The sequence below is a fragment of the Mustelus asterias genome, chromosome 23 (assembly GCF_964213995.1).
Source record: "Mustelus asterias chromosome 23, sMusAst1.hap1.1, whole genome shotgun sequence".
Classification (NCBI taxonomy): domain Eukaryota; kingdom Metazoa; phylum Chordata; class Chondrichthyes; order Carcharhiniformes; family Triakidae; genus Mustelus; species Mustelus asterias.
Genome location: NC_135823.1, coordinates 24,472,251 through 24,493,028, shown reverse-complemented (window position 1 = coordinate 24,493,028; position 20,778 = coordinate 24,472,251). Strand labels below are relative to the sequence as shown.

At 42.9% G+C, this 20,778-nt stretch overlaps 1 protein-coding gene across 2 annotated transcripts in view; it reads left to right on the top strand.

The window, feature by feature from the left end:
• rnf216 (ring finger protein 216) overlaps positions 1-20,778 on the top strand; it is a 210,346-nt gene that overhangs the window by 30,352 nt on the left and 159,216 nt on the right. For both annotated transcript variants that reach the window (XM_078240136.1, XM_078240137.1), the window contains exons 2-5: positions 238-350; positions 2,350-2,474; positions 5,805-6,431; positions 20,273-20,349. In XM_078240136.1, the coding sequence (XP_078096262.1) occupies positions 284-350; positions 2,350-2,474; positions 5,805-6,431; positions 20,273-20,349 (896 nt within the window). In that variant the 5' untranslated portion in view covers positions 238-283. The remainder of the gene's footprint in view (positions 1-237; positions 351-2,349; positions 2,475-5,804; positions 6,432-20,272; positions 20,350-20,778) is intronic.

The following is a 20,778-nucleotide window of genomic DNA, read 5'->3' as shown; positions in this document are numbered from 1 at the left end:
AGATGTGTGGGTTAGGTTGATTGGCCAGGTTAAAAATTGTCCCTTAGAGTCCTGAGATGTGTAGGTTAGAGGGATTAGTGGGTAAATATGTGGGGGTAGGGCCTGGGTGGGATTGTGGTCGGTGCAGACTCGATGGGCCGAATGGCCTCCTTCTGCACTGTAGGGTTTCTATGATTTCTATGAAACGCTAATGGTTGACAATACATTTGGCTAAAGTATGTTGTCCGTTATTTGCAGGTATGTAAAACGTTTGGAGTGCTACATTCTGGTTCACTGTGCGGCGATGGCTGAACAAATAGTGGAGGAGGAGGTAATCAACGTTTCCATGTACCGGGGAAATTCCCACAGTGGTAGGTACTGCAATGTCACAGCAATGTTGTTGTTTTATCCCTTGTAGTTTTCCTGTGTTAATGAATGATGGCAAAGGTAATGTGTAAACAGGAGCTGCCTTTGCATAATTTTTCACATGATTAATAATATTCCTCCAGCACGGATACCATTCCATTTGTTGTATTTGTGCAGTTTCTTGTGGAGACTATTTCAGCAATGAACATTCAGCCCTTCTCCATTCAATTAGGTCATGGCTGATCCATTTCCATTTATCCTGTTTGGTTATGTAACTTTTAATATACTTGCCTAACAAATCTTTTAATTGGTTTTGAAATGATCCTTGCGCCCAGCAGCTTTTTAGGGAGGGTGTTCCAGGTTTACCTTCCCTTTCACAGTTGAAATTGTACACAATTGCATTTGCCAAATTCGTATTGATGATTATTTGCCTCCAAAAGTGTAAATTGATTTAGATGTTGTGTAAAACAGATCACATATGCTGCTCCATCGTCAGAATGTGTTGGAAGTCATGCAATTTTAGTATTCTTGTAATATGAGTGATTGCATTTGGAGATTTAAGTGACACAATATTTCCCTGAAGGTTATTAAAGTAACAACGTTGAGTGCTTGGAAGCTAAGGTTATGTTAAAGAAATATTTCTGGAATGGAATCAGTTTTTTCACTTTGGCTCCCTTCTGATGAAATATCCATAAAAATATCAAGAAGGTGGAGGTACTAATTGGGAGCCAAATCCCTTATGTTCAGCCTTAAAATCTTGTAATTTCTTTGTTTTAATATTTACGGTTGTTGCTTTCTTTATAAGATGAAAGCATGACAATGCAGCTGTTATTTTGTTTAAAACTGTTCTTTTACTCTCTTTTCTCTCTCTCAATTGTTTCATGACTCCTTTCTTTCTGAAGAAATCTAATGGGTGAACATTATAAAAACATTTTATAGAATAAAATACAGAATTCTGTAACTTGATTTCTGTGTCTCTGCACTGTTTGAGAGCGGATATCCACTCCATCTGACGAAGGAGCAGTGCTCCGAAAGCTTATGGTATTTGCTACCAAATAAACCTGTTGGACTTTAACCTGGTGTTGTGAGACTTCTTACTTTCATTAAGTAGGGCAGGGTATGTTGTCAGTTGGCCTTAAACCCAAGCTACTGAGGGAAAAGGGCAGACGGTAAAATTTGGGCATGTCACAATTACATTGACAGTGGTTGTGCTTTTTCTTGTTGTAAACAATTAAAACTGACTAAAATATGATCTTTTATTTTGAAAGAAGAAACATGCAACTAATGGATATGTGATCCAATAATAAAAAGCAATTATGCAAACATAGTTTGTTAAGCAGAACCAACCCTTGGTCTTCACCAGCTTCTGCTCTAGGCCATGACAGTGTGAAGATAATCTACCCCAGCATCGGCCTGAAGGAATTGTTCTCTACTCGGTTCACACTTTATCCTAGCATCATATTTCACTCCATCTGTGCTGTGCTTCCCACTCTATCTAACTGTCCCAGTCTTCTAAACGGGGCGGCACGGTAGCACAGTGGTTAGCACTGCTGCTTCACAGCTCCAGGGTCCCGGGTTCGATTCCCGGCTCGGGTCACTGTCTGTGTGGAGTTTGCACATTCTCTTCGTGCCTGCGTGGGTTTCCTCCGGGTGCTCCGGTTTCCTCCCACAGTCCAAAGATGTGCGGGTTAGGTTGATTGGCCAGGTTAAAAATTGCCCCTTAGAATCCTAAAATGCGTAGGTTAGTGGGATTAGCGGGTAAATATGTGGGGGTAGGGCCTGGGTGGGATTGTGGTCGGTGCAGACTCGATGGGCCGAATGGCCTCCTTCTGCACTGTAGGGTTTCTATGATTTCTATGATTTCTATGATTTCTGTATTTGTTATCAAGCTGCTCTGACCCATATTATTTGCTACCTGTGGGCAACACAATGAGAGTGAGAAAAAATGTCAAATGTTGTAGTTTTTTTTGCGTCCAAGTCATCATTCTCCAATTTCTGTTCCAGTATGGAGAGACCCTCACAATACTCCAGTCATCACCATCACAGATGATTCTGACTCAGACGATGATCCACCAGTTGCGGCCATTGGGAATCGACTGACAGAGGATCAAGATGTTGTCCTCATTGAGGTATTGCTTTGTTTTTCTTCTATTCAGGGAAACAGATGTGTATTAGAAGCATTGTGAAGGTTTCTCCAAGGAGTGCGTCTTTTGAGAGTTTATGATGTCAGTTGGGAAGACTGAGCAATTGATCACAGCAAGGGAAATATCAATGGGTGCACTTTTGGAGAATGATCCAGAAAATTATGTCCCTTCATTCTTTTGGAATGTATTTTTGTACCTCCTTCTTTGAAACATGTTAATGTGCCTGTCTGTACATGCTACAGTTACACAAGCTATTGTAAATAAATATAACATTTACCAATGCATCCATGTTGATTTGCCATTTGATGTCAGATGATCAACCCCATTCAGTTTGAGTTTTTGACCACCTTTTACGTTTAATAAAATTGAATCGGTTGGCAAAAAGTAGTTCTTGTACACTTATGAAACGTGTGTATGCTCTAACTCCATTCGCCCAAAGGTTTTGAATAAATTTTCGTACACATCTCAGACTTTTATCCGTAATGGATGTTGTGCATGGCAGCTCTTCTATTTGCCACCACCGTTATCCTATTTTCAAAAAAAAAAACAGACTTACATTTAAAAAGCACCTTTACTGATTTCAGGATATCCCCGCGTACTCTAAGCCAATTGAGTACTTTTGAGGTGCCGTAGCTGTTGTGAACAATGTAACAGCTAAATTGCGCACAGCAAACTCTGTGACCAGATAATCAAAATAATCTGATATCAAGCAGGAATGTATTTTGGCAAGTCACTTTATATTTTATTAAATATTTTATAGCTGATGTCCCAATCGGGCATCAAAAGCAAGTTATTTCACAAGAAGCAAAATACTATACAGAAAGAGCAGTATACTATAATATTTAATCTTTTTAATTCTTTAGTTCACTTCGATCCAGTTTGTAAGATGGATATTTCAGCATTAACCTTTTAAAATGTTCAATGCTTTCTACATTGATGGAGGTGTTTTCCCCCTCCTCTCCATTCCCCTCCTCTTCAGTTTCCCCCAACTCAACCGCCCCTGTAATACCCCTCTGTAGCAGCTCTGTCCCCCCTCCATTTGTTTCTCCCCAATCTTTCAATCTACACCCCTTTTTCCCCCAGTCCCTTAGTCCAAATACCTAGACTGTAGCTCTGGAAACTCCTTCCTAAATCTTTCGTCCTCTCTCTGCACCAAAGATGTTCCCTTAAAAATACCTCTTTAAACTTCAGTGTCACCTGTCCTGATATCTCCATGTACCTCGGTGTCATATTTTGTCAGATTACACTTCTTTGAAGATCCATGGGACGTTTTACTATGCTAGTGGTGCTACGTAAGTTTCGGTTATGATGGTGGTAGTAATGTTGAGATCAGAGACAGTGGGGATAAACACACTTTGGTGAGATTTGACAAGTGGTGTTGCGAAGGGAAATGTTCTGGGGACTCAATATTTCACCGCGTTTATCACTGGTTTGGATGAAGAAATGGGATTTGTTTATATCCCAGTTTGTGGACAACACAAAGTTGGGAGCCAGAGCAAATGGTGCAGATGAGTGAGAAGTTCTGAAGGGATATAGATTGAGTGTGCAAAACCGTGGTGAATAGGGAACTGAAGTCACTTGCTTTGGACCTGAGATACTCAAATCCAAGTATTTTCTAAATTGAGAAGCTTGAAATTGGAAAACTTAAAGTGGCTAGGGTGTCATTGTACACAAAGTGAGTGAAGAGATACAAAATCCAGTGTTTTAAAAAAAAAAGGTAATGCAATGGCTGCCTTTATCACAGGGGTCTGAAACACAAGTGAGGAAGTGGGGGGGAGAATTGGCGGAGATATTCCATGGTTTTTGAGAGCCTGTTTTAACCTCTGTCTGGAATACTGTGTTTCAATCTGAGCAATGAAAGGATGCATTAGACTTGGCAACGGTGCAGTGCACATTCACCATAATGGTACCAGGTTTGAAAGGTTACATTGCCAGTCTGCCAAAACTTGATTTGTATAAACACAGGAATGGACTGGTTAGTCCGAGTGAGCTGTTTGTATGCCGTATATCCCATGTAACCCTATATATTTCCTTTGAGGCAAAAGAATGATGATTGATCAAATTGTGGTGCTTAAAATTGTAAGTTAATTTGCTCTGGTAGATGAGAGAAATCTATTTTCTCTGGAGTGTGAATTCACAACCAAGGGGCAAAATCTAAAAATGAGAACCAAATCATTTAGGAATGAAATCAGGAAGCGCTTCCTCCCATATAGTGTAGAAAACTGCATGTCTTTTCTAAACCGTTATGATTGATTACTGGGTCAGCTGAAACTTTCAAGACTCAGATTGTTGGATAAGGGTATCATGGAAAATGGTTCAAAAGCAGGTAAATGGGTTTTAGTCACATATCAGTCATGATCTAATTGAATGGAAGAGTTCCCTGGCCGATCTTCATTCTTTGTTACCCGTTTTTTTTATAATCATGTTATGGTTGTCTAATCAACGATCTACCTCTTGCTTCATAACACCCATAATCAAATCTCAATCATTTATTAGGCTGTTGAATGGGAAAGGGAATGTCCAAGTAGACAGAGTGGTGAAATATACAATGTAACTAAACTAATGTAATTCAGCTGCAAAAAATTGAATCATCCAATTTGCTAATTCAAATAAAATCGGTCCTGTAATTATTGCAAAGTAGAGTTCATTTTGTGTTTTGTTTCTGTTCATTGCTTCATGAGTCATTTGATATCTTGAAGCTGTTCTAAGTTAGAACTTATTTAAAGTTGCTCTTTTTTCACAATATTTCATCTGCACTCTGAGCTCCCATGCGGATTTTGCTCAGCTTGTGATGAATTTTCAAAAATTACTGTTGGACTCCTTGATGTGCAAGTGTATTCTTGCCTGGCAAAGGTACCGGCCCAGCACTAATGAGTCAGACTTGCAGATGGTGCTCGACTATTTGGGCCGTTTCACCTGAGCAAAATGAACAAGGTAAAATATGTAACTGAGGATAGTGACAATTGTAGTGCATTGCATCATGCTATTATCTATTATTCATGAAGTGAAATGACTTTCAAAGTCTGATACACGTTTGCATTTGGCTCGCATTTGTGAAGAAAACTGAGTGACAGCTAAAATCCTTGGGATCAAAGAAGAGAAATATATAGCCCAGAATTACTTCTGAGTTATGTCCATTCTGCCACCCCATCTTTAGCAGCAATTCAATGGGAACATTGCTGAAGTGCGGACACGAGACTTGCACCATTAACTCCTGCTAATGTTTCATTAAGCCCCTTTAATATATTTAGAAATTTGACATTCACTTTTTCAGATTAATTTTTAACTGCCTGTATTTTGTCAAATCTCTTCCAGACCCCAGTTAGACAAATTCGACCTCCTATCATCATCCGACCTGCATCTGGATGGCGAAATGTGCAGCAAGAGGAATTACTGATCGAAAACCATGGAGGCAAAGGAAACTTTCAGGAGGAGAGGAGGTCTATCTTGGTGGCTGAACATAGACTTATGTCAAATATGGTAGAGGGAAAGGCAGAACCTGACCAAGCTCCTCCTCAGCGAGCCAGCGGAAATCAGGAGATTGCCCCAGGGGATCAGCATCACATTGCACAAAGGAATGAAGAACAAAATCGGGTGGACCCTGGAGTCGCTCTTGGTCCCATTCAGGGCGTGCAGGCTCCAGGTGTCCAAGCCAATGAAATTGAACTGCTGGCCATTCCTCTTTTTCCAGCAGCAAAAGTGATGGAAGCAACGCAGGAAGAAGCATCTGTGATACTGGTGAGGGAGCAAGACCCTGTGTTAGCTCAACCAGACATTTTACAGGAAGCTGTAAGAGAAGAGATTCAGCAGGTTGATGATGAGCAAGTTGGGCAGGCGAACCAAGGGGAGGATGTAATAGATAATATAATATTAGGCTTGGAGAATCTCGAGGAAGCGACTGGTGAAGGCCAAGAGATTTTGAAGTCACTCGTGAAAGAAACCGTAAGTGTTTATCTTTGTACATTGAATCTCTCTTCAGTCAGTTTAACCTGTTTCAGGCAATCGTATTTCACGATTCCTAACATTCTTTCACTGCATGTCGCAGAAGCAACTGTACAGGGCATGGGACTGCACTCGGAGTACGGTGTGCAATTTCAGCTACTTCTATTCAGAAGAATATAGTTGCATTGGAAGCAGTTCAGAGGGAAGGGTCACAAGGCTGATTGCTGGGGTGAAAGGGTTGTCTTGCGAGGAAAGCTTGAGCAGGGTGGACCTGTACACGTTGGAGTTTACAAGAACGAGAGGTGATTTTATTGAAATATGGACGATCTTGAGGGGGTCTTGAAAGGGTAGATGCTAAGTAGATGTTTCCTCTCGGAAATCTAGAATAAGGGGACACTGTCTTAAATGGGTGACTCCTTATTTTTAAACTGAGGTTGAGGAAGGATTTCTTCTTAGAGGGCCATTAGTTCTCTTCCATATAGAGCAGTGGAGCCATTGTTCAATTTGGTCTTAAATATATTGATTTTTGATCAGCAATGTAGTTAAGGGTTATGGGGATGGGTAGGAAAGTGGGGCTGAAGCCACAGGCATATCAGCCATCATTGAATGGTGGAGCAGGCTCAATAGGCTGCATGGCCTACTCCTGCTCTTACTACTTATGGTCTTATGAAACAGTCGTATCAAAAAAAGAATACTTTCCTGGTTTCTGTCAGGTTTTAAACATGAGTTGTTCATTGCATATCTGAGAGCAAATAATTCATAGGAATATTAGAGATGGGAATAAGCTACTTAGCCCCTCGAGCCTGATCTGCCAGTCAATGAAATCATTACTGATCTGTGGCCTAACTCCACTAACTTCCTTTTCCTCATATTTCTTAATATATTTGGTTAAATAAAATCGACAATCAGTTGCCATTAGCAGAAGTGTTCCAAATTTTGACTACCCTTTACATGGAGACCTGTTTCCTAATTTCACTCCTGAAAGGTCTGACTCAAAGAAACCGTTTAGCCCATTGTGTTTGTGCTGGTTTCCTCCAGTCTGCCCGATTTGTTCCCTTCAATATCTTGAACTTTGAATCGCCTCTCAAACCATCTAAATTCCAGGGAATACAGCCCTAGTTTGTTCAGTCTCTTCTCGCAGCTTAATCCTCAGAGTTTCATTCTAGTAAATCGACACTGCACTCCCTCCAAGACCACCAATGCCCAAAACTGCTCTCAGTATTCCAGATAGAGTCAAACGCGACTTTGTATAACTGAAATATGACTTGTATTCCTCCAGATATAAAGGCTAGCACTGCGTTGGATAATTTGATTATATTCTATACCTGTTCATGAAGTTTTAATGATTATGTACCTGGACTCCCAGTCTCTTTGTACCTCCATTGTTTCCAGCTTTCCAACATTTACATAGTACCATACTGTATTCTTTTTAGGTCCAAATTAGATGAACTCACGTTTCTATACTTTGAATTCTGTTGTCACAGTTTTGCCATTTTATTTAATCTATCAATGTTGCTTCCATCGCATCTGAAGGTTGACGTGAGTGCGGCATTCCTTCCACTGTGGTGTTGACCTCAATTCTTTATTGAAATACTGGACTGAAGCTGGAAACCCAGAATTCTGACTTGGAAAATAATGCAGTCAATTGAACCCTGCTATTATCTAATTTGATATCCTAAACTCTGATAACTCTGGGGAGCCCAGTGTTGCAGCACAGAACCAAAAGGTTAACATTTCATAAAATATTGCATTCCAATATTTTGGTCAAATTGGAGATTTAAAAGATTTATATTGACTGAAGACAAAGTCCTGCTTTCACACTGACGATACCCTACACCATGTTGTTACACTACCATTGTACTAAATAGGATAGATTTCAAAGAGGGCGCGCAACTCAACTGCGCATCCATCAGGCACAGTGGCATCAGCAGCAGCAAAATTGTAAACATCCTTAACCTATAACCTCATGGCACGGCATATCCCCCACTCCGGTAGATCCAGTAGAAGCAGCTGAGGGACTTCACTGATGCATTCTGGGAGAAGTCAGACCAGCAACATCTCCCAAGAAGTGGGAAGCAGAAGATCTGGTGTCGAGTGGCAAACCCCGAAACACTACATTCGTGTTTCCCTCCCTCCCCTCTCTTTAAAAAAAAAGCCACTGTGATGAGGTAAAAGTTAAGGTGAGAGATGTGGGAGATCCATGATGCTTCCAGCGTCTCGGACGACTGCATCTGCAGGAAGTGCACCCAATTGCAGCTCCTTAGAGACCACATGGATAGGTTGGAGCAACAGTTGGATGCACTTAGGGTCATGAAGGTGGCAGAAAGCGTCATAGATAGGAGCTTTAGAGACGTGGTCACACCGAAGGTGCAGACAGATAGATGGGTGACCACTAGAAAGGGCAGACAGTCAGTGCTGGAATCGCCTGTGGTCATCCCCCTCTCTAACAAGTATACCATTTTGGATACTGTTGGGGGGAATGGCCTATCAGGGGATAACAGCAGCAGCAGCCAGAGCAGTGGCACCACAGCTGGCTTTGTTGTTCAGCAGGGATGGACAAAGAGGACTAGAGCAATAGTTATAGGGGACTCTATAGTTAGGGGTGCAGATAGGCGCTTCTGTGGACGTGAAAGAGACTCAAGGATGGTATGTTGCCTCCCTGGTGCCAGGGTCCAGAATGTCTCTGAACCGACAGAAAGCATTCTGAAGGGAAAGGGTGAACAGCCAGAGGTCGTGGTACATATTGGTACGAACGACATAGGTAGGAGGAGTGATAAGGTCCTGCAGCAGCAGTTTAGCGAGTTAGGTAGAAAGTTAAAAAGCAGGACCTCTAGGGTTGTAATCTCAGGATTACTCCCTGTGCCAAGTGCTAGTGAGGCTAGGAATAGGAAGACAGTGCAGCTCAACATGTGGCTAAACAGCTGGTGTAGGAGGGAGGGTTTCAGATATCTGGACCATTGGGGTCTCTTCCGGGGCAGGTGGGACCTGTACAAGAAGCACGGGTTGCATCTAAATTGGAAGGGCATAAATATTCTGGCCGGGAGGTTTGCTAGTGTCATACAGGAGGATTTAAACTAGCCTGGCAAGGGGGTGGGATCCAAAACAAAGGTGAATTAGCTGAAGGGGAACCAGAGAGTAGGGCCAGTAAGACTCCGAGAAACAGCAGGCAGGATGGGATTGCTAATCAAAGAGGGTCTGGTGGACTGAAGTGCATTTGTTTCAATGCGAGAAGTGTAACAGGTAAGGTAGATGAACTTAGAGCTTGGATTAGTATTAGGAACTATGATATTGTTGCCATTACAAAGACTTGGTTGAGGGAAGGACAGGATTGGCAGCTTAAAATTCCAGGATACAGATGTTTCAGGCAGGATAGAGGGGGACGTAAAAGAGGTGGGGGAGTTGCACCACTCGTTAAAGAGAATATCACGGCTGTACTCTGGGAGAACACCTCAGAGGACTCCTACAGCAAGGCAATACGGGTGGAGCTCGGGAATAGGAAGGGTGTAGTCACAATGTTGGGGGTTTACTATAGGCCACCCAACTGCCAGCGGGAGATAGAGGAACAAATATGTAGGCAGATTTTGACAAGGTGTAAAAGTAACAGGGTTGTTGTGGTGGGAGATTTTAACTTCCCCTATATTAACTGGGACTCACTTAGTGCTAGGGGCGTGGATGGGGCAGAGTTTGTAAGGAGCATCCAGGAGGGCTTCTTGAAACAGTATGTAGATAGTCCAACTAGGGAAGGGGCCATACTGGACCTGGTATTGGGGAATGAGCCCGGCCAGGTGGTCGATGTTTTAGTAGGGGAGCAGTTCGGGAACAGTGACCACAATTGAGTAAGCTTTAAGGTACTGATGGATAAAGATAAGTGTAGTCCTCAAGTGAAGGTGCTAAATTGGGGGAAGGCTAATTACAACAATATTAGGCAGGAACTGAAGAATGTGGATTGGGGGCAAATCAACATCTGGCATGTGGGAGGCTTTCAAGTATAAGTTGATAGTGATTCAGGACTGGCACATTCCGGTAAGGATGAAGGATAAGTATGGCAAGTTTTGGGAACCTTGCATAACGAAAGATATTGTGAGCCTAGTCAAAGAGAAAAAGGAAGTATTCGTCAAAGCTAGGAGGCTGGGAACGCATGAAACAAGTGTGAAATATAAGGGGAGGAGAAAAAAACTTAAGCAAGGAGTAAGAAGGGCTAAAAGGGATCACAAAAAAGCATTGGCCAGCAGGATTAAGGAAAATTCCAAGGCTTTTTATACATATATAAAGAGCGAGAGGGTTGGCCCACTCAAGGACAAGGGAGGGAATCTATGCATGGAGCCAGAGTAAATGGGCGAGGTATTAAATGAGTACTTTGTGTCAGTATTCACCAAAGAGAAGGACTTGATGGATGATGAGTCTGGAAAAGGAAGTGTGGATAGTTTGAGTCATGTTGAGATCATGAAGGAGGAGGTATTGGGGTTCTTGAGAAACATTAAGGTAGACAAATCCCCAGGGCCTGATGGGATATACCCCAGAAGACTGAGAGAGGCAAGGGAGGAAATTGCTGGGGCCTTGAGAGCAATCTTTGTATCCTCACTGGCTACAGAGGAGGTACAGTAGGAAGTCTCTCAATACCAGGTTAAAGTATAATAGGTTTATTTGGTAGCACAAGCCACTAGCTTTCGGAGCGCTGCTCCTTCATCAGGTGAGTGGGAGTTCTGTTCACAAACAGGGCATATAAAGACACAATTTACAAAATAATGGTTGGAATGCAAGTCTTTACAGGTAATCAAGTCTTAAAGGTACAGACAATGTGAGTGGAGAGAGGGTTAAGCACAGGTTAAAGAGATGTGTATTGTCTCCAGCCAGGACAGTTAGTGAGATTTTGCAAGCCCAGGCAAGTCGTGGGGGTTACAGATAGTGTGACATGAACCCAAGATCTCGGTTGAGGCTGTCCTCATGTGTGCGGAACTTATCTATCAGTCTCTGCTCAGCGACTCTGCTTTGTCGTGTGTCGTGAAGGCCGCCTTCGAGAACGCTTACCCGAAGATCAGAGGCTGAACACTCCTGCCTGCTGAAGTGTTCTCCAACAGGAAGAGAACACTCTTGCCTGGTGATTGCCGAGCGGTGTTCATTCATCCGTTGTCATAGCGTCTGCATGGTTTCCCCAATGTACCATGCCTCGGGACATTCTTTCCTGCAGCGTATCAGGTAGACAACGTTGGTCGAGTTGCAAGAGTATGTTCCGTGTACCTGGTGGATGGTGTTCTCACGCGAGATGATGGCATCTGTGTCGATGATCCGGCACATCTTGCAGAGGTTGCTGTGGCAGGGTTGAGTGGTGTCGTGGTCACTGTTCTTCTGAAGGCTGGGTAGTTTGCTGCAGAGAATGATCTGTTTGAGGTTGTGCGGTTGTTTGAAGGCAAGAAGTGGGGATGGCCTTGGCAAGATGTTCGTCTTCATAGATGACATGTTGAAGACTCCGGAGAAGATGTCGTAACCTCTCCACTCCAGGGAAGTACTGGATGACGAAGGGTACTCTGTCCGCCGTGTCCCGTGTTTGTCTTCTGAGGAGGTCGGTGCGGTTTTTCGCTGTGGCGTGTCGGAACTGACGATTGATGAGTTGAGCACCATATCCTGTTCTTATGAGGGCATCTTTCAGCATCTGGAGGTGTCTGTTGTGATCCTCCTCATCTGAGCAGATCCTGTGTATACGGAGGGCTTGTCCATAGGGGCTGTCTTCTTTAACGTGTTTAGGGTGGAAGCTGGAGAAGTGGAGCATTGTGAGGTTATCCGTGGGCTTGCGGTACAGTGAAATGCTGAGGTGATCATCCTTGATGGAGATGCGTGTGTCCAAGAATGCAACTGATTCCGGAGAGTAGTCCATGGTGAGTCTGATGGTGGGATGGAACTTGTTGATGTCATCATATAGTTGTTTCAGTGATTGTTCACCATGAGTCCAAAGGAAGAAAATGTCATCGATGTATCTAGTGTATAGCATCGGTTCAAGGTCCTGTGCGGTGAAGAGGCCTTGTTCGAACCTGTGCATGAAGATGTTGGCATATTGAGGTGCAAATTTGGTCCCTATGGTTGTTCCATGTGTCTGGATGAAGAACTGGTTGTTGAAGGTGAAGACATTGAAGACTTTGCCGGATCATCGACACGGATACCACCATCTCACATGAGAACACCATCCACCAGGTACTCTTGCAACTCGGCCAACGTTGTTTACCTGATGCGCTGCAGGAAAGGAAGTCCCGAGGCATGGTACATTGGGGAGACCATGCAGATGCTACGACAACGGATGAATGCATACTGCACGACAATCACCAGGCAGGAGTGTTCTCTTCCTAATGGGGAACACTTCAGCAGTCACGGGCCTCTGATCTTCGGGTAAGCGTTCTCCAAGGCAGCCTTCACGACACACGGACACAACGCAGAGTCGCTGAGCAGAAACTGATAGCCAGGTTCCGCCCACATGAGGACGGCCTCAACTGGGATCTTGGGTTCATGTCACACTATCTGTAACCCCCACGACTTGCCTGGGCTTGCAAAATCTCACTAACTGTCCTGGCTGGAGGCAATACACATCTCTTTAACCTGTGCTTAACCCTCTGTCCACTAACATTGTCTGTACCTTTAAGACTTGATTACTTGTAAAGACTCGCATTCCAACCATTATTTTGTAAATTGAGTTTGTGTCTTTATATGCCCTGTTTGTGAACAGAACTCCCACTCACCTGATGAAGGAGCAGCGCTCTGAAAGCTAGTGGCTTGTGCTACCAAATAAACCTGTTGGACTTTAACCTGGTGTTGAGAGACTTCTTACTGTGCTTGCCACAGTCCAACGCCGGCATCTCCACATTACAGGGGGGGTCCCAGAGGATTGGAGAATAGCTAATGTTGTTCCTTTGTTTAAGAAGGGTAGCAAGAATAATCCAGGTAATTACAGGCCGGTGAGCCTTGCATCAGTGGTAGGGAAATTATTGGAGAGGATTCTTCGAGACAGGATTTATTCCCACTTGGAAATAAGTGGACATATTAGTGAGAGGCAACATGGTTTTGTGAAGGGCAGGTCATGTCTCACTAACTTGATCGAGTTTTTCGACGAAGTGACAGAGATGATTGATATGGGTAGGGCAGTGGATGTTGTCTACATGGACTTCAGTAAGGCCTTTGACAAGGTCCCTCATGGCAGACTGGTGCAGAAGGTGAAGTCGCATGGGATCAGAGGTGAACTGGCAAAGTGGATACAAAACTGGCTTGGTCAAAGAAGACACAGGTAGCAGTGGAAGGGTGTGTTTCTGAATGGAGGGCTGTGACAAGTGGTGTTCCTCAGGGTTCTGTGCTGGGACCTTTGCAGTTTGTCATGTATATAATTGATTTGGAGGAAAATGTAACTGGTTTGCGGATAGCGATGAGGACCATCGGAGGATACAGCAGGATATAGATCAGTTGGAGACTTGGGTGGAGAGATGGCAGATCCGGACAAATGTGAGGTAATGCATTTTGGAAGGTCTAATACAGATCGGAAATATACAGTAAACGGCAGAACCTTTAGGAGTATTGATAGGCAAAGAGAGCTGGGTGTACAGGTACACAAATCACTGGAAGTGGCAATGCAGGTGGAGAAGGTAGTAAAGAAGGCATGCGGCATGCTTGCCTTCATCGGCCAGGGCATTGAGTTTAAAAATTGGCAAGTAATGTTGCAGCTTTATAGAACCTTAGTTAGGTCGCGCCTGGAATATAGTGTTCAATTCTGGTCGCCACACTACCAGAAGGATGTGGAGGCTTTGGAGAGGATGCAGAAAAGATTTACCAGGATGTTGCCTGGTATGGAGGGCATTAGCTATGAGGAGAGGTTGGAGAAACTTGGTTTGTTCTCACTGGAACGGCAGAGGTTGAGGGGAGACCTGATAGAAGTCTACAAGATTATGAGAGGCATGAACAGAGTGGATAGTCAGAAGCTTTTTCCCAGGGTGGAAGAGTTAATTACTCGGGGGCACAGGTTTAAGGTGCGAGGGGCAAGGTTGTAAGGAGATGTACAAGGCAGATTTTTTACACAGAGGGTGGGGGGTGCCTGCAACCTGTTGCCGGGGGAGGTAGTGGAAGCGGATACAGTAGTGACTTTTACAAATACATGAATAGGATGGGAATAGAGGGATATGGTCCCCGGAAGGGTAGGGGGTTTTCGTTAAGTCAGGCAGCATGGTCAGTGCAGGCTTGGAGGGCCGAAGGGCCTGTTCCTGTGCTGTAATTTTCTTTGTTCACTCCACCATTAACATCGAGGAGGGGGATTAATGTAGAGTGCAGAGGGCGTGCCAGGAGAAGTACCAGGCACACCTAAAAATGTGGTGTCAATCTGGTGAAGCTCCAGCCCAGGATTTCTTGCATGTCAAACAGCATATACAGCATGCTAGCGAGAGAAAGAGCTAAGCAATTCCACAACAACAAATCAGGTCTGACACATCCAGTCATCAATGGTGGTGGACAATTAAATAACAAACGGAGGAGGACGCTTCGCAAATAACCCCATCCTCAATAATGGGCGAGTCCTTTGCAATGATCTTCAGCCAGAAGTAACAAGTGGATGGTCCATCCTGGCTTCCTCCTGAGGTGCCCAGCATCAGAGATGCCAACCTTCAACAAATTTGATTCACTGCACATGATTTCACGAAATAGTTGAAGGCATTGGATACTGAAAAGACAATGGGCCCTGACAATGTTCTGGCAATAGCATGGAAGACTTGTGCTACAAAACTAGCTGTGTCCCTCACCAAGGTGTTCCTGCTACAACATTGACATCTACCTGGTAATGTGGAAGATTGCCCAGGGATGTCCTGTCCACAAAAAGCAGTTCAAATCCAATCCAGCCAATTCCCACCCCATCAGTCTTCTCTCGATCATCAGCAAAGTGATGGAAAGCATGATCAACAGCGTTATCAAGAGGTACGTACTCCGCAGTAACCTGTTCACATGCTGTGTGGGCTCCACCAGGGCCATTTAGTTCCAGATCTTAATACAGCCTTCATTCAAACATGGACAAAAGAGCTGAATTCTGAGGTCAGAATGACTGCCTTGAGGAAAGGCAGTATTTGGCTGATTGTAGCATCAAAGAGCCCTCGCAAAACTGGAGTAAAAGAAAATCAGGGAAAACTCTGACGTCGTGCTTAGAGCAAAGGAAGATGGTTGTGGTTGTTGAGAGCTTAATCATCAGTCTCAGGACGTCACTGTACGAGTTTCTCACCATAGTGCACTAGGCCCAACCATCTTCGCTGCTTCATCAATGACTTTCCTTCCATCATCAGGTTGAACGTGGGGTTGTTTGCTGCTGATTTCACAATGTTCAGTAGCATTCTCAATTCCTCATACTGAATCAGTCCATGTTCATGTGCGGCAAGATCTGGATAATATTCAGGTATGGGCTGATAAGTAGCAGGTAACTTTTGTGCCACACCAAGTGCCCGGCAATGAACCTCTCCAACAATGGAGAATCTAACCATCTCCCCTTGACACTCAATGGAATTACTGCCACTAAATCTTTCACTATGAACATCCTGAGGGTTACCATTGTCCTGAAACTGAACTGGACCAACCATATAAATACATGGACGATAAATGCTGGCCTAGCCAGTGACACCTACATCCCATGAATGAACATAAAATCTATACAATATGTTTATATATCCTGGCAGTTACTATATTTTATCAGATTTAAATTGTAGCCCTGATTCTGCTAATCATAAACAGCACCTTTAACTTTCACTTCTGTCTGCCTCACTTTTATAATTCTTTGACTGTCATTTCAGGTATAAACAGAAGTGTGCGTTACTGAGGCCCAATGATTATGAAAGCATTTTTTTTAGATTTGTTTTCCCTGTCCAGATTGCCTAATATGTCTGTCTTATGTAGAACACTTTGAAACCTGTACAGGGTTGCCATGTTCAAATAGTTGTCTGAACTAAGCTCTTTACTGCTAACCTTGAGTTATCCTGGTGTGGTTTAATCAAGGCACAGTAATAAATTACCAAACAATAAATATTGTAATTCAGAGGTCTGTTAAGTTGTGTGATCATAGCTAATATGAATGATCAATAATGTAAAAAAAAGTTATAAAATTTATTAAATGAAATTTTAATATTATAGTGCTTGAAAGATCTTGCTGCAATGTGGAAATGATGTTTTAAACACATTTGCTGAAATATAGATCAGAAATGTTTTTCTGGGAAAAGCAAGCACCTGAAAGGCTGCTATTTTAAACCTTTTGTGTCACTGCATTTTTTTTTTGCTTATAGCTTTCATTTTTATTACTGACCCTACTGAATATATAGCCATATGTGCACTATTTAAGATAAGTGGTTGCGCTCTTGTCCAAGTTGGAAGACCATGGGTTCAAGCACCTCTTGAGATTTCCACACACAATCTCGGCGAACACTCCAATTTAGTACCAAGTGAGAGCTGCATTGTCACAGATGCAGTCTTTAGGGCGAGGTATTCAACTTGCATTGTCAGATGGATGTAAAAGATCCCATGGCATTGCTGGAAGAGCAGGGGCGGTTTCCTGGGCCAACATCTAGCCTTTGATTAACACCTAAAAGTAAAGATCATTTGTTCATTTACTTCTTCACTGCTTGTTGGACCTCGTTATACCCAAATTGTCTGCTTTGTTTCCTCCATTCCAAAGAACCCCTTTGCCTACAAAGGTTATAATAGCTGCTATACAAGTGCATGTTTGGTCTTTCTTCAACGAACTCCATAAATTTCCAATTCCTCTACAATCTGGTCATTCCAAATTGCTGCACCACCTTTTTCTTTTTGAGGCCTACGTGTCACAAGAACCTGGAACTCATTTTTTCCTGCATGCGTGGAACTTGATTTCTTTCCCTGATCTTTATTGATTCTTTCTTTCCCTTATCATTAGTTGCAAAAGTAAAATCCTTTTTAGTTTGTTCCTATGCTGTTTCAGCTTCTATACTGGAATGTTTCTCCTCCTAACCTTTTTTTTTTTGAACCACTGTTCAAATTTGTATCCATGGAAATGAATTTGTGCCCAACTTTAACCCATTGGCACTTCACATCTCCTGCATTTTTCATCCAATTAGTAGTGCCTATTCATGGTTATGGATTCCTTCCTGTACGGCAAATTTGATGCAGTAACCTTCAGACGACCTGAGGGACATAACATAAGAGGAAAGTATCAACACAAAAAAAATCATTGTTGAAAGTTTTTAATATTTTGTGATAGCCTGAAGTTATCCTCTCCACTCCCTCACTCCCATGCTCACTTGCTGACCTCTGTTGGCTCCCAGTCAGGCAACCCTCAATTTTAGGGGATTTTCACAGAAACTTCATTGCAGTGTGAATGTAAGCCTACTTGTGACAATAAACAAACTTTAACTTTAAAATTCTCATCCTCGCTTTTAACTCCCTCACTTGCCCCTCCCCATTTCTATAATCTCCCCCAGATTGAAAACCTTGCTGAGATCTCTGAGCATCCCAGATTTTCGTTGGTGTGCCATTAGCAGCTGTGTTTTCTATCTAGGTCTGAGGATCTGGAATTCACTGCTATGTCTTCCCACCTCTTTATTTAAAATGCTGCGCTTCACCAAGCCTACTTTTTGACCAAGTTTTTGATCATCCATCACCTTGTGTGGGTTGGTGTCTGTTCCTGTGAAGCATCTTGGGACATTTTAAAACACTAAGCGTGTTGTTGTATTGATTTGTTTCGGTATTTGGAAGAATGTGGGTTGTCCTGTAGCGTGTTGTAGGTGTTTATTGAAGCATTGGCCAAAATCTGTATTGGCATCTTTTCTGCCTCAGTGTAGCAACATTTCCTTTTTCTTTAGCAACTGTTTTTGCAGAGAGCGCTACAACTGTGTATGAAAGTAAGCTGCTGTGTAAGTCATGTGCAAAGTGACCTTGTAAGAAATGCAAAGTACTATTTAATTGTAGCAATGAGAAAGCTGACTTCACTGGGGTAATCCAATTTGGAGATGGAGGAGGAGGAGCAGGATAATCTATTATTAAGAGCTTAAAAGGAATTGGACAGATATTTGACTGTAAAATAATTTCTTTTGGCAGCTTTCCAATATGGATATTTTTCTTGCTCTGTAAACTGATGGTTCAGCATATTCCTCACTGCACCCTGGTTCAGTGAGTATAGGAGAGCATACGAGGAGCAGCATTAGGCATACCTAAACATGAGGTGTCAACCAGGTGAGTTACAACACAGGACTAGGTGCACAATAACAACACAAGCAGCATGTTATAAACATAAAGGGAGCCCATTATCAGCTGACAGATCAAAGCTCTGCCACATTGTGCATGGTGGTGGGCAGTTGCAAATAACTGGAGGAGGCCCAACAAACATTCCCATCCTCAATGGTACAGAATCCAACGTGTGGCAAAGACCAGGTTTCAGCTCAGCCACCACCTGATGTCCCCACCATCACTGATGCCAGTCTTCAGCTAACATCACTCCATTTGACATGAGTGCACTTAATACAGCAAAGGCCCCATCAGCTTCAACACTGTACTGCTGAGGACCCGTTCTCCAAAAATAGCTGCACCTGTAGCCAAACTGCCCCAGTGCAGCAATAACTTTGACATCTAACCAACAAAGTGCAATATTACCCAAGTATGCATGTCCACAAAAAAGCAAGACAAATGAAATCTGGCCAAGTACTGCCCCATCACTCTTCTCAATCATCAGCAATATTACAGTCAGCAGTTCTAGCAAGCTTTTTACTTAGCAATAACTTGCTCACCAATGCTCAGTTTACACTTTGCCAGGACCACTCGACTCCAGATCTCATTGCAGCCTTGGTTCGAAGATGGGTGAAAGAGCTGAATTCCAGAGATGAGGTGAAAATGACTGCCGTTGAATTCAAGACAGGATTTGGCAGAGTTTAGAAGGAGCTCCAGCAAAGTTGAAATCAATTATGAATCAATGGCAAATACCGTGGCTTCAAGAGCAGGTCAGAGCTGGAAATTCTGTGGCAACTCATCTCCTGACTCCCCACAGCTATTCCACCATCTACAGAGTGAGGAGTGTGATGGAATACTCCACACTTGCCTGGGTGAAAGTGGAGCTCCAACAACATTCAAGAAGCTCAACACCATCCAAGATAAAGCAGCTCGCTTGATGAGCACCCCACCACCATCTCAAACATTCACTCCCTTCACCACCAGTGCACATATCACCAGTGTGATATGTATCATGTGCAAGCTTTAGTGAAGCAGCTTGCTAAGGTTGCATCCTGACTTGAAACTATATCCGGCCCCTCCTCGCTGTCACTGGGTCAAAATCCTTGAATTCCCTCCCTGACGACACTTGAAAGTCTCTGCATCAAATGGAGTAGCAGTTCAAGAAGGCAGCTTGTCACTTCTGGAATGCTATTATGAATGGTCAGAACAGTAGCCGTGCCAATGATACCCTGCAATTGAATTTTTTAAAATTGCCCTTTCAGATCTGCTGCTTCGGTTTTGAACCCACCTAATAATGGTTTGAAAATCTTTTAACTGTAAAGATATGGAATACTGCAGTGTTAACCCATTGCCTTGAATCCTGCATGCAGCTGAACAGTAAATGATGGCTACGGTCTGTAATAAATAGACAATCTTAGAAGCTACTGTGGAAAAATAGTCTGCCCCCTCCAACTTTGAGAACAAACTATTCATCAAGAATTTGAGTTACCATGGCTTTGGGTTAACAGAGCAATGCCTCTGGTACATAAGAGTAATAAAAATTCAATTTAGTTTTGTGGACAGTAAACTCTTCTTGTATCTGATATTCCGCTAACCAAGATTTCATTTTTCTCAAATGCCATTTCAATTTAGCTTGGCTTTTCTTGCAGGTAAATCTGTTTCCTGATATAGAAGAACAGTTTGTTGAAGAATTGATTACGACAAATGAAATCTGGGATTTGAATGTGTAAGTAAATTGTTACAATTATCTGGAAGTGAACAGAAGCTTTGTGATCAACAGAAAAAGGTGGTAGTGGAATCTTAAATGTATAACCACTAATTTAAAATATTTCATGAACATTGTATCGCTCTGTGTGGCATTTTTCTTGGTTCTCCCAAACAATGCCACCTCTGCAATAAGAGTTTCCTCAAAACCCCAATTAGGACCATATTTGATGAGATTGAATTTTTGCAATCATCGAGCAGCACAGAAGGTGGCTATTTGGCACATCGCACCTATACCGTTTGCAAGAGCTAGCCAATTAGTCTCACTCCCTGACTCTGCCTCCATATCCTTAGCCATTCTATCAGAATCCTTCATGATTTTGAACATCACTATTAAATTTCCTCTTGACCGTTCGTGCTCTCAGGAGAGCAACCACAGCTTCTCCATCTC